Source organism: Rhizophagus irregularis, chromosome 13, assembly GCF_026210795.1.
Source record: "Rhizophagus irregularis chromosome 13, complete sequence".
In the NCBI taxonomy this organism is placed as follows: domain Eukaryota; kingdom Fungi; phylum Glomeromycota; class Glomeromycetes; order Glomerales; family Glomeraceae; genus Rhizophagus; species Rhizophagus irregularis.
The window spans coordinates 1,680,726-1,692,807 of record NC_089441.1 but is presented as its reverse complement, the minus strand read 5'-3'; the positions used below and the strand labels follow the sequence as shown (position 1 = coordinate 1,692,807).

Sequence of the window (12,082 nt, the reverse complement as noted above, 5' to 3'; positions counted from 1 at the left end):
AGACACTGAGGCTACTTGGGAACTTGCTGACCGGTTGAAGGAGGATGTCCCTGACTTAATTCGCAAATTTTGGGAATAAAAAAAAATAGAAGAATTAAAGGGTCTTATTTTTTATCCCCTCGATTAGCATCAGGAACTATCGGGATAAAAACATTCTTTCCATCACAGGTAAAGGCTATATGTTCACGTGATTCATGGACATCATAATTGTAACGTTTCAGACACATTCGGCTTAACCCAATTTCCCTATGCTTGTAACCACTTAAGACTGCAAGGTCCTCAGTGATAGCATAATCAGGGGTAAGTTTGATTGTCACTCCCTTTACCATGCCAAATGTCCTACCTGTTCCTGAAGCACCAGATATGTTATATGTAATACTCTTGTCAATATCCAACCCTAATTCCTCAGCAGCTTCTCTCTGAATAAAAGACGCATTAGCACAAGTGTCTGCTAAACACTGAATTGCTATTCCATTAACCTCCCCATCCAGTGCTAAAAGATCTTTAGTATTCTCTAAACGAGCTATGTCAATATCCATAGGATCATCTACCCTGATATCCTCTTCTTGTTCCTCCTCAACTAGGTCCTCCGGAATCTCTGTGACTTTTCTAGCAGACAATAACTCCTCCTGAAGAATCTCACGGAGTAATTTCCTAAAGTCTGCAGACCTTAACAGGCTTAATAAATCATTCTTAGTAACAGCTTTTGCAGGTGTAGACTTACTACCAGTAACTTTCACAGGAATCTTAACAGGGGTTGCTTTGCCTTTCAATGGCACACTAGAAGAGCTAACTGCTGTCTTATTTGGGGACGACTTAAGAAGTTTTGAGATACTCGAACCTACTTTTTTTTTGACCCAACACGAACCATATAGACATCACCATCTTTTTCTCTCAATTCTACCTTTTCACCAAAACTCGCAGTATCAATGTCCATAGCATCATCATTAAGATCGAGGTTTCTCATTGCTCGGGCCAAATCCAGATCATCACGTCTATCTTTAGCCTTCTGAAGTTGTTTTGTAAGTATTTTAGACGTCCCACGTTTATATCCCATAATAAGATCAATAGCATTTTGATGATCATCCAAAGTCCACTCAGGAGCATCAGGGTCATCACCAACATCATGATCTATATAACCATCATCCCAATCAGGATCCTGAGGATCCTGAACAACACGTCTCTGTGGTTTTGGTCGAACAGGTTTAATCTGCTGTCTATAAACTGGTGGATTACGAACTGGCCGAGCCTGTAATTGTTTAAATTGCACCTGAAAATTCTTGGTAAGTTCCTCAGCTTGAGCCTTAAGTAACTCTTGTAATTGTTCTTGAGTAACCCCAGATGACTTTGATGTCAGTACGACAGGTTCCTGTTTTCCTAACGGAGGTTGAGTTACATCACTGTAATCTGCTTGAAGTCGTCGATTTCTATCTTGTAACCCCAAGCGCATTTCAGCCCTTTTCCGTTCTAAATTTCTCAGATGTTTAACCAAGTCATCAGGATTAAGATTACTAAACCTTTCTGCTTCAAAAATATTATCAGCCGAAAGACCTCTGAAGAACTGGTCAATAATAAGATCATCAGTTAGTTTTAGTAATTTTCCAGCTCTCTTTACAGTTCTATAAAATGCATCGACTGGCTCATTTTCCTGATAAAGACTGTTAAAACGGATACGTTTCTTTTCATCTAAAATAGTTGGAAATTGTGTTCTAAGCCAATAAAGCGCCTGGTTAGGTTTAATACCTGGAAAAACTATAGAACGATTATTATTAGCAGCAACACCAGCATCTGCAGTAGCTGGAGCAGCTCTATCTGTCGGACGAGCACCAGCTCTTCCCCAAGATTTATCTCCACCTATTAAATCATGGGTAGGAATAAATGCTGCTCTAATAGTTACTAATGCATTAGCTCCATCTGTAGCATAAACATGTGCTTCAGACCCATTTACATAGGTACCTGCATTTGGTCCTCCTGCACCTTCTGGTATTACTAATGCTAGAAAAGCAGCTAAATTAGCTCCACCTCTTGAAGTGATACCAGAAAGTTCCCAATTTTTTCCTGTAATTTCTCGATCAAACCATTCAGCCGCTTCACCAGCCATGCAGCTTCTAAGTATACCCATAGCTCTTTTCCAAGACTCTGGTGGCCCTCCAGCAGCGTATGGGTTAAGATTAATAGTATCAAGATAACCCATATAAAGCCTAACAAATGTATCAATATCATCAGTAGCTTTACCCTCAAAAATCGGCAATCCTATCGCAGTGGTAGCCATATCGTCTCTAGTGGATTGTTTAAAAGAGGTGGAGGAGGGTTCAATTGTCTAATTCGAAACCATTGTACCTGAATTCTAAGAGCAGCTATCTGTTGGAAAAGTCTATTCCTAAGTCTCCCTAATGTCTGAATCCCAAAACGCACCCTATTATTAGCATGTGCTAGCTGTGCATTAACCTGTTCAAGTTGCGCATTAACCAATACAAGTTGTCCTCCAGTCTGAGTAGCCCTCAGCCGCCAATGATTTAAAAGGATATTACCACGATTTACAGCATTTTGAGCCTCATTACGATCCCTTACTGCTTGAGTATAATCTGCTTGTAATACATTACGTTCATGTCGTGCCTGATTACGTTCACCTATAGCCCGTCGACGAAGCTCTACCATAGTATCATAATCTCTTTGCAGGTTATGGTTTTCTTCTATGAAATTATCATTGGCAGCACGTATAATAACTAATTGACGTTCTAAATTAGTAAACGTTTCATCAAATGCATTTATCTTACCTTGTGCAAAAACTAACAAATCTTTTGTAATACCAAGTTCTTCATGTTTTGCTTTACAGCGATACATTAATATATTAATAATATGTTTGATTTGATTATTTGCCTCCTGTATCTCTGAATCAACAGTTAAACGACCCCTGGTAGTCAATAAATTTGCATGAGCCTTAAGTATTCTAACTAATTCATCATCGTCTTTTTCATTGACTAAGTGTGCAGGAGGCGGTCCAGTAGGTTCTGAAGGAGTATAAACTGGAATTGGTGTTGATGTCGACATAGTATTTAAACTAAGTTAGAATAAAATTCAAATGGATCTTTATGTATACAATTTGGACGAGTACACGACCGACTCAAGACAAGGCAATGAGTTTGCTCCATCATGGCCCTTTCGATTAGCCGTAGCAGGTAGCTCAGACTTAGGTAAAACAACTATGATCATTAATTTGTTAATGGGTGACAAGAAAGCAAAGGAGGATGGTAATCGGTATGTACTATGTGATGCAGTACTTTTAGTTAGCAGATATCTTGACGAGCTGAAGTGGGCAGTTGTACATGATTTTTTCGAAGAGGAGAAGATCCCATTCACTGCAGTAACCCATAGTGAGATTCCAGAGATTGACTCCTTCGACCCTACTCAAGCTACTGTGGTAATCTTCGAGGATCTGATGGATGCACCTAAAAAAATCCAGGATCTCATCACTGGTTACTTTACACATGGACGACACAAAAATATTTCATGTATTTATGTAGCCCAAAGATTCTTTGCCATTCCTAAGGCTATTCGAGAAAATGTTAACTACATCTCACTGCATGGAGGTCATGGAAGCCTTACAGATACCAAGAGAATCATCCGCCTATATACAGAAGAATCAGAGTCATTAGCACCAGTAATTGATGATCTTACTCTGCAACGTGAATTTGTAGTGTTTGATCTTAGACGGTCCAAAAGTGATCCACTGTCCATTCGAGTAAGATGGGATACTAGTCTCAGTTCGATCACAGAGCAATCTCAGTTCAATCCTAGTTCAATCTCAGTTCAATCTCAGTTTGATCCAAGTTTGAACCCAGTTCGATCTCAGTCTGAACCCAGTTCAATCACAGTTCGATCCAAGTTTAGTTCCTATGGTCAGAAAGCTGTATTTGAAGCAAAAAAAGGTGGACACTTGATTGAATTTGCTTGGATATTTCCATCCTCTAAAGAACGTCAACATTTACTTGTACCTGGTGTCTTAGCCAAGAATGCAGATACCTGGATTAAATATGTCTTTCGGGAAGCTTATGGACTCTCTGGTAAGACCCTAGGAGCTGACTTTCAGAATTTCTTAGCAAAAGTACAGGGTAGGACTGCAAAGACTGAAACTCTGAAAACTGAGAATGTGAAGGAGTTATTCTCCCGATATGAAGCCCTGAAGTCTAGTCGCTCTCTGAATAATAAACAAATAATAGAAGGTATTGAAGTCCTTCTACAGATCTTTTCTAAGAGCCACATGGACCGTCGAGCATTACAAGTAGGGATTAATAGTATCTTGTGAGAATATCAAGTAATTCGTCTGCAGAAGCTTTAAGAATCATAGCACTTTTTTTACGGCCTTCAAAGTCAATCCTTAACATCTTAGCCTTCAACCCTATTGCTCCTAAAGCACGAGAAGCAAAGTTCTTAGTCATTGGATTACTTATATGATTTACATAGTTCTCATAGAATGTAGTGAAAGGCTCGTCAATACCATCTGGATACGTACCCCTTAGAAATTGATATAAAGCAATTTCTCCACTGTCACAACCTATAGCTATAAGCTGTTCGAGAAGCCACTTCCTAATATCTTCATATGGCTCTCCATCCATAATTTTCATATCCAGTCTTTGTGTAAACAATTGTGTAAAGTCCACATTACTTCCCCGACGAATGATCTGAACTAACTTATCCCTAGCAAGTCCCAAGGCTTGTAGAGGGTCATTCTCATCACTAATCTTCTTTATAATCTGTCTGTATAATACACTGGATAATCCTCTATATGCTGTTTTTGGAGTGATTACTCCACAGTTTTGGCACTGGTTTATTACGATTGATGTTGACATGGCTATCTTTCTTTATGTAAAAAAGAATTATTCAAAATTAAGTAACTATTCAGAGCAGTCCTTACACAACTTGTCCGTTAAGTCACTTGGGCTTACAGGCATGAGACATTCCCTACACAACTCAATATTAAGCTCTGCAAGTCTCGGGGTATGGTCCTCCAAAGTACGTGGATGACCGGAAGGACCGATAGTTGTCATATCAGTCATATCCTGCTGTAAGATAAAATCATCATATTCATCTTGGTCAGCCTGAATAGCAGTCCTGATTTGTTGTATATCATTGAAAGTTAACCGCTGCCCATCAAGATTTTCCTCATTATAGCGTGTTTCATTGATGATTTCCTCTATAAGCGCCTCTTCTTCATAATGGACAAGGTAGTAATCCTCAACTACCTCATAGTCACTCTCAATCAGTCTATGATATGTTCTAGTACCACGTCGAACATAACGTCCTGTATCTGTATTTAAATATACAGGTTGCTCTTCAGGTGAAGGTGCAGTTTGTCTACGGACAAGCCTTCTATCAATATAATCATGGGATTCCATAACTATTCGATTAAAGGTATCTCCACCGATAATAATTGGACGTCCAGTTATAGGGTTAGCTATATAAGGGTAAGACATGTCTTTTTTCTGTACGTGTCTACATACCTAATAGTTTTCTTCAATTTACAATAACCAAGTGACACGGTCATCAGTCCTTATCAAAAAATACGAGAATACCTGATGACAAGGTTACATGGTTATCAATCCTTATTAAAAAATGCAAGGATACCTGATGATAAGGTTACATGGTCATCAATCCTTGTCAAAAAAATGCAAGGATACCTGATGATAAGGTTACATGGTCATCAGTCCTTGTCAAGAAATATGAGGATACCCGATAAATAAGCTACTCCTGTTGAGTCCATTCATTCCACTCCCAGTTCAGTCCCCAAGGGTCGCCTCCCCATCTTTGTTCACTTAATGCATGCTCTATGGTTTCCCTCTCTTGGGGGTCCACGACCATCCCATTCCTAAGCATCTTCTCCATAATATAAAGCTGATCCTCGGTGAGGCGGTCTATCCATCTTTTATAGAAGTCGTTTACATCTTCAAATGATATCCAGTCAATATTCCTTTTTTCAAACGGCTTTCCAAGAGCTTGGACATGCCCAATTGTAGTAGCGTAATTTTTCCATCTCTTATATGCTTCTTGACGAACCTCCTGCCACCACACACTATCTACTTTACTCGCTGCAATAAGGTCAGTATCTGGGATCTTTGCAACAATACGTTCGACTATTTCTACTGGTAATCGGTCCAACATGATGTTATGTTACTTATACTATAGCCATCTTCAATTACTGTATGCCCATTACAAATGGATAAAAAATATAAACTAAATTCGTACAGGAGCCGCTTATGCAAGAAGCTCTGCTAAGGTTTTCTCAGCCTCATTTATAGTGACAGCTCGCTTTGGGGGACCTGTTAATGAGTCCTTAGTTACATTATAATACAACTCGAAGAGGGCCTCAAGCTTGTCTAAAAGAGCTTGTTTATTCTTGTATGATTCACGAATCTTTGCTATCTTAGCAGTATATGCTGCATTATCTGGGAAGAGTTTTCTGGCCACGAACTTCACATATGATACAGGAGACTTTGCTGTCTGGATTCGCTTGATATACTTCACATGATCCTGGACAAGGTAGCTGGTTTTGCTAAACCCAGATACTAATGTGACTACTATAGTGTCTTTCAATGCACGGATAATCTTGAGGACAGTTTCATCAGAGACAATGGTGAACTGATTGTGTGATGCATCATAAATAACTTTATCACTAATGCTGTCAGTGCTGTTAATAATGCTTGCTAATTCGGTATATGTTGACATGATTCCTTATACTTTTTTGTACTTTGTAATAAATAGGAATCTTCAAATTGACTTTACATTCAAGCAAGAAAAAATATATATACCTACTGTAAATCCAACCGCATTCTTGGCAATCATGTCCAGATAACCTTGTTTGCATTTTTCACATGGCAGTATCCTGCGGTTTCAAACTTGAGAGCTTTCAATGCTTTGGATGCATTTTCTGGACAAGTGATAAGTGTAGGACTACTCGGCTGTTCCTCTAGAATAAATCCATCTGTATGGATGCGTCGTGCTTTATCCTTATATGGTTCTAATAACTCTGAAGTCGTCTTCCGTCCATATGCTAATAAGAATGGAGCGATCCTAGGATACTCACCCTTGAAGGGACTACCTGGGTTTGTGAACTGGAATCGCCACTGGTCAGATCCTACTGGTATGATGGAGTCAAGTGTGTGGCCTTCTGGAAACTTGAATGGATCTGTTTGATCTGTGGTGAGTGTCTTGTAATTGCGTTTCCTCTGGCAGAGTGCTCCCCATAGTGTATTGAGAACTCTCTTTGCAACACGACCGGCCACGCCACCCTGGTTCTTTATATTGAAGAGAAAGTGGACATACTCACCAAATATTACAGTCCCAGGAATTCTTGCTTCTCTGTCATATATCAAGGCATTTGGCTTTCCATCCTGGATTAACTGTATATCGAGTCCAAGTTTCTTTGCTCGTTGTAAGTCAATGAATGTATAGACTCCCCTCTTATTCTGTCGGAAGAGAATATCATTACCACTTACCTTGCCCTTGGGCGCTCCCTGGGAGCTAGCACGAAATAATCCATACAAGGCATAACCTCTATGGTCTACAAAGTCTTTAAGTATTTGAAACTTACCTTGTCGGATTGGAAAGTTTGCATTTGATTGCTGAATACTTGGATATAAACTTGTCACGTCGTATTGCCTTCCATAACCCTTCCATTCATTGTCTGCCCAGATAAGACCTCCCATCATTGCATCACTTATCCACTCTGCTTCGACTGGGTTAAGAGGATCATTGGCTGGAACCCCTACACTAAACCATTCAAAAAGCCAGAGTGCAGTTCTCTTGTATGACCAGTTGTGGTAAAATAAGTCGATTCCTAGACCGAACTTCTTTGTAGCCTGTAGGAAGGAATCCCGCTCTTCATGGATCCTCTGGTATGTTTCCTCAAGTGTTTCATATATGTCGTCGTGCTGGTAGTGTGCCTCGCTACGCTCACCCCACCTCGGCCTCACAGGCCTCGCAGTACCTACATCCCCCCTCCGTGGGGCGGAGAATCCCTATATATCTGAAACAATATGAAACAAGATCTGAAACATAACAATATAAGCAAAAAAGGATAAAATAAGGGAAAAGAGAGGAAAATAAGAGAGAATCAGAGAGGGCGTTTCGATGTTTCAGATGTTTTGGCAATTTTGGTAAAAGTCAGGCGAGGACAACCCTCCCAGAAAAAGTTTTGATTTTACCCCCCCAGATCCGAAACTTCTGAAACATCTGAAACCGATTCAGGATTCCGTTCGTTTTCTTATTGGAGGCAGTGAGATAGCAAACCAAGTTAACAGGTAGGTTAATAGCCCTTAGAAGGTCTGTAAAACCACAGGAGGATAACCGGGTAGGAGCGCGGATCTTTGGAAAAAATACATTCGGCAATTGAAGATTAGGTAACTATAAATTAGTACTCGATTTAATAGAACAAAAAATGGCCGCTCAAGCTCAAGTTATCCCCAAGTTCGGTGAACAAAAGAAAGCCTTCAGTATCAATGAGCTTAAACGACTCATTAATGCTGCTAAAAGTATGAGTGATCTCGATCAAGCCAAGAAGTATCTTTGCAGTTATTTCATTCCCTGTGCAGATCCTCATGGGGTTTTCTGGTGGGACCCGGATAGTAAAAGTTTGAAACACATTATTGACAAAAATATTGGTAAGCTTATCCGTCCAATCACGAAGGCATTCTACACACAACCTGAACAAGGACCCTCTCAAAAGACCGAGTTCAACATCTACAAGTGGTTTATGGTCGAGAATACCGATGTATGTAATGCAACCTGTGATCCCCATAAACAGCGAATCTTCAGATCCTTAACCGGCCAACTCTATCTAAATATCTTCCCAGGATTTCTCCACGTCTTGCGTCCGATATCCACCTTTGAGTCTACAATTCACCTCGCAGTTAAATTTATCTTCTCTCACATTCAGGAAATCTGGTGTTTGGGTGATTGGAATCTCACTGAATATATCATCAAGTGGTTAGCCGGTGTGGCAGCTGGAAGGAAGATGTACTCGATTCTCTACCTAAAATCTGGACAGGGTTGGGGCAAAGGTATTATAACAGATTTCATTCAGCGCAGCGTCCTAGGCACTCAACTCGTTTATAAGACCAGCGATCCTCAGACGATTCTTGGAAGTTTCAATGGGCAATTACAGGGTAAAGTTCTTCTTCTTCTTGAGGAAATGCCCACAGAAAAAAGCCAGTGGAATTCTCTGTATCGCTCTTTGAAAGATAAAGTAACGAGTGATATAATGGAAATCCACAAAAAATATAAGACGCCAACACATTACAAGAACTTTATGTCAACTATTGTCCTTACTAACGAAAATGCTCTCAGAGTAGAGAACGATGATAGGCGCACAGTATTCTTAGATGTGTCACCATCCCGCAAGGGAGACCTGGAATATTTCAAGAAACTCGGTGACGCTATGAAATACCCAGGCGCCAGTGAGGCGTTCTATGCTTACTTGAGAGCCATCGCGGATTCTTACCCAGACTTCAATGGGAATCCGCCACCCATGACAACATCTAAACAGGAACATATCATCTCGACTCTTCCACCCCTATTCCAATTTATAAAGGACACATACCTCGTAATGAAAAATTATATGACCGACCTACCTGTTCAAGAATTTTATAGGGTATATACTTCATATTGCGAAACTCATTGCATTTCACCCCTATCAAAGATAAACGCTTCTAGAATCCTATCAAATGAGTTGGGTATAAATAGCAAAGTAGTACGCAAGGGTGGAAAAACACCACGGGTTTACAGCATATCCAGGGAGGACCTCTACAAAAAGTTCTTCGGCAAAAACTGGATCCACGAAACAGATGAGATAGACATAGAAGGAATCGATATAGAGACTTCTAAAAAACCCGCATCAGACCCCAAAGCCTTGGAGAAGTTCTTGGCAAATATATATAATCCAGCCAACAATCCACAAGACGTACAAGAGAAACCCGCTGAGAAAAAACCCGAACCTGCAGAGGAAAAACCCGCTGAGAAAAAACCCGAACCCGCAGAGGAAAAACCCGAACCCGCTGAAGAAAAACCCGCACCTGTAATTTGCAAGACTCCTCCACCGCTTCCACCCAAGCCTGACCACTTAAAAGAACGTCCACAAGGGTTAAGGGAAGAACAACCGGATCCCGATGTAAACACTAGTGAGTTAAACACCGATGAACCTATAGATAGCTTCTCAGATTGTTATCTATCTGACGAGGAACCTGACCAAGAAGAACCCACCCCTGAGCCAGATGACTACGATGTTTTAGACGACTTGTTATCAGACTCGGATTCTACAACCGTGGACCCAGTTCTTGAACAACAACCTGAGTCTCCCGCAGAATCTTCCACAAAATCCGAATCCTTCGCAGATTCTAAATTTTCTACAGAACCTGTAGTAGTACCGGCTCCCGAAGAGCAGCTTATCCCAGAACCCGACACAGAACCAGAAGTCGACCGGGATCCTGAACCAAAGGAAGGCACTCGAGCACACTGGGCTTGGCATGAAAGGCACCGATGGGATCGCAAACCGTGGGTTAAAAATTCAAAGGACCAGGTCTTCAATGATCTCTACAATACAGGTAAGGAATTATGGGCTAAGTACCAAGACACGTCAGACGAATATGACTGGGAAATACTCGCGTTTGAAATAGAGGAATGTCCCACAACGCGTATTGAGGACGAGTACCAGTATTACCTTAAGGAAGTAGTAGACCGCTTCAAGGACTGGATCGAATATAATGGATACTTACCTAAAATACCTAGCCGTAAAGAACTCGCGGATTTAATAAGAGCATACAAGGAGAATCGTAATGCCGAGATTATTCCCACCCCCTCTAGGTATGAAACTATGAGGGCAGATAAGGGAAAAGCGCGAGAGATCCCTGAGGAACGTCCAAAAACCAATATGGAACGTGAATGGGAGGCCGCCAATGGAATCATCGATGACTGGAACGAAGAAAATACTGAGGGCGCTATCAACGACATATTGTAAGCGCTATTTGAGATTATTTCTTTTTTTTTTTTCGTATATATAGAAAGTTATTATTTATATTTGAAGACAAATCATATACATAAAAATGCAATACTCAAGAATCGCCCGCACTTTACCAACACGACCTGACATCAAGGAACTTCAATATTCTGGTGCCCGCTTTTCCAGAGGAGCTATCACCAGACTCGGTCAGACTCTCCAGGCGCGATTTCCAGATAGAAAGTTCCAGATCCTACTTCCCTATGAAAACTGGAAACCCGGTGGATGGACATCAGAAAACCAACCAACCAGCCTCTTCTCACTCTTGGACCACTACGACGAAGCACAACTACCGGATGACGCAGACCCTGATTATTTTGAACGATTCATAATTTATGTGAGAGATGCCCCACCGGTTGCAGGGGGTTGCAACGGGTAGCTAAATGATTGCCTGTATGAATGCCTGAAATATATCTACGGCACATTCTCTAAAATGCCAAAGTCAATCGAAAAGCCCGAGTATATCAAAAAGGCATTAGGTCTCAATCGCGATGCTCCCATCCCAGTTTCATGCATGGACAAAGTTGAACAACTCGCAGGAAGTCTCGCAATTAATATCGTGGGGGACATTACCTGAATCTCTAAGAGTAAGTCCGATAGACGTGCGACTCTCATCCTGTCAGAAGGCCATTACACTGGTCGAAATAGTCCAAATCGGCTAGAAATCGGATGTCCGATTTTAGGCCGAATTTGGTGATAAAGATGGCCGATTTATTAATTTAGGCAAAGTTCCGATTGGCAGGCCGATCGACGCCGATCAGAATATCCAAATTGTATCTGAATTGCTTAGTATTTTTGATCCGAATTGTTTAAAAAAATATATTCATAAATTTACCGAATTGCAGTGAATTTATTCTGAATTATGATAAATTTTGATAAATTGCGATAAATTTTAATCTGAATTGCAGTAAATTTTAATCTGAATTGCAGTAAATTTTCTATTCTGAATTGCGGTAAATTTTATTCTGAATTGCGGTAAATTTTCTATTCTGAATTGCGGTAAATTTATTCTGAATTGCGGTAAATTTTATTCTG

General features: G+C 40.5%; 5 protein-coding genes across 5 annotated transcripts; 1 reads left to right on the top strand and 4 right to left on the bottom strand.

The window, feature by feature from the left end:
• Nucleotides 1-841: 841 nt before the first annotated feature.
• On the bottom strand, nt 842-3,051 carry OCT59_004963 (uncharacterized protein; the record flags this gene model as incomplete). The annotated part of the gene is made up of 2 exons (XM_066138065.1): nt 842-2,320; nt 2,416-3,051. 2 exons carry the CDS (start codon nt 3,049-3,051, stop codon nt 842-844), a joined length of 2,115 nt encoding a protein of 704 aa, XP_065997248.1.
• Nucleotides 3,052-5,742: 2,691 nt separating this feature from the next.
• On the bottom strand, nt 5,743-6,159 carry OCT59_004962 (uncharacterized protein; the record flags this gene model as incomplete). Its single annotated transcript, XM_066138064.1, has 1 exon — nt 5,743-6,159. The coding sequence occupies one exon, from the start codon at nt 6,157-6,159 to the stop codon at nt 5,743-5,745; it is 417 nt and encodes a 138-aa protein (XP_065997247.1).
• Nucleotides 6,160-6,252: 93 nt separating this feature from the next.
• OCT59_004961 (uncharacterized protein) lies at nt 6,253-6,723 on the bottom strand (the record flags this gene model as incomplete). Its single annotated transcript, XM_066138063.1, has 1 exon — nt 6,253-6,723. The coding sequence occupies one exon, from the start codon at nt 6,721-6,723 to the stop codon at nt 6,253-6,255; it is 471 nt and encodes a 156-aa protein (XP_065997246.1).
• Nucleotides 6,724-6,836: 113 nt separating this feature from the next.
• Nucleotides 6,837-7,703, bottom strand: OCT59_004960 (uncharacterized protein; the record flags this gene model as incomplete). The annotated part of the gene is made up of 1 exon (XM_066138062.1): nt 6,837-7,703. One exon carries the CDS (start codon nt 7,701-7,703, stop codon nt 6,837-6,839), a length of 867 nt encoding a protein of 288 aa, XP_065997245.1.
• A 3,390-nt stretch (nt 7,704-11,093) lies between these two features.
• OCT59_004959 (uncharacterized protein) lies at nt 11,094-11,426 on the top strand (the record flags this gene model as incomplete). The annotated part of the gene is made up of 1 exon (XM_066138061.1): nt 11,094-11,426. The coding sequence occupies one exon, from the start codon at nt 11,094-11,096 to the stop codon at nt 11,424-11,426; it is 333 nt and encodes a 110-aa protein (XP_065997244.1).
• Between the last annotated feature and the right edge of the window lie 656 nt (nt 11,427-12,082).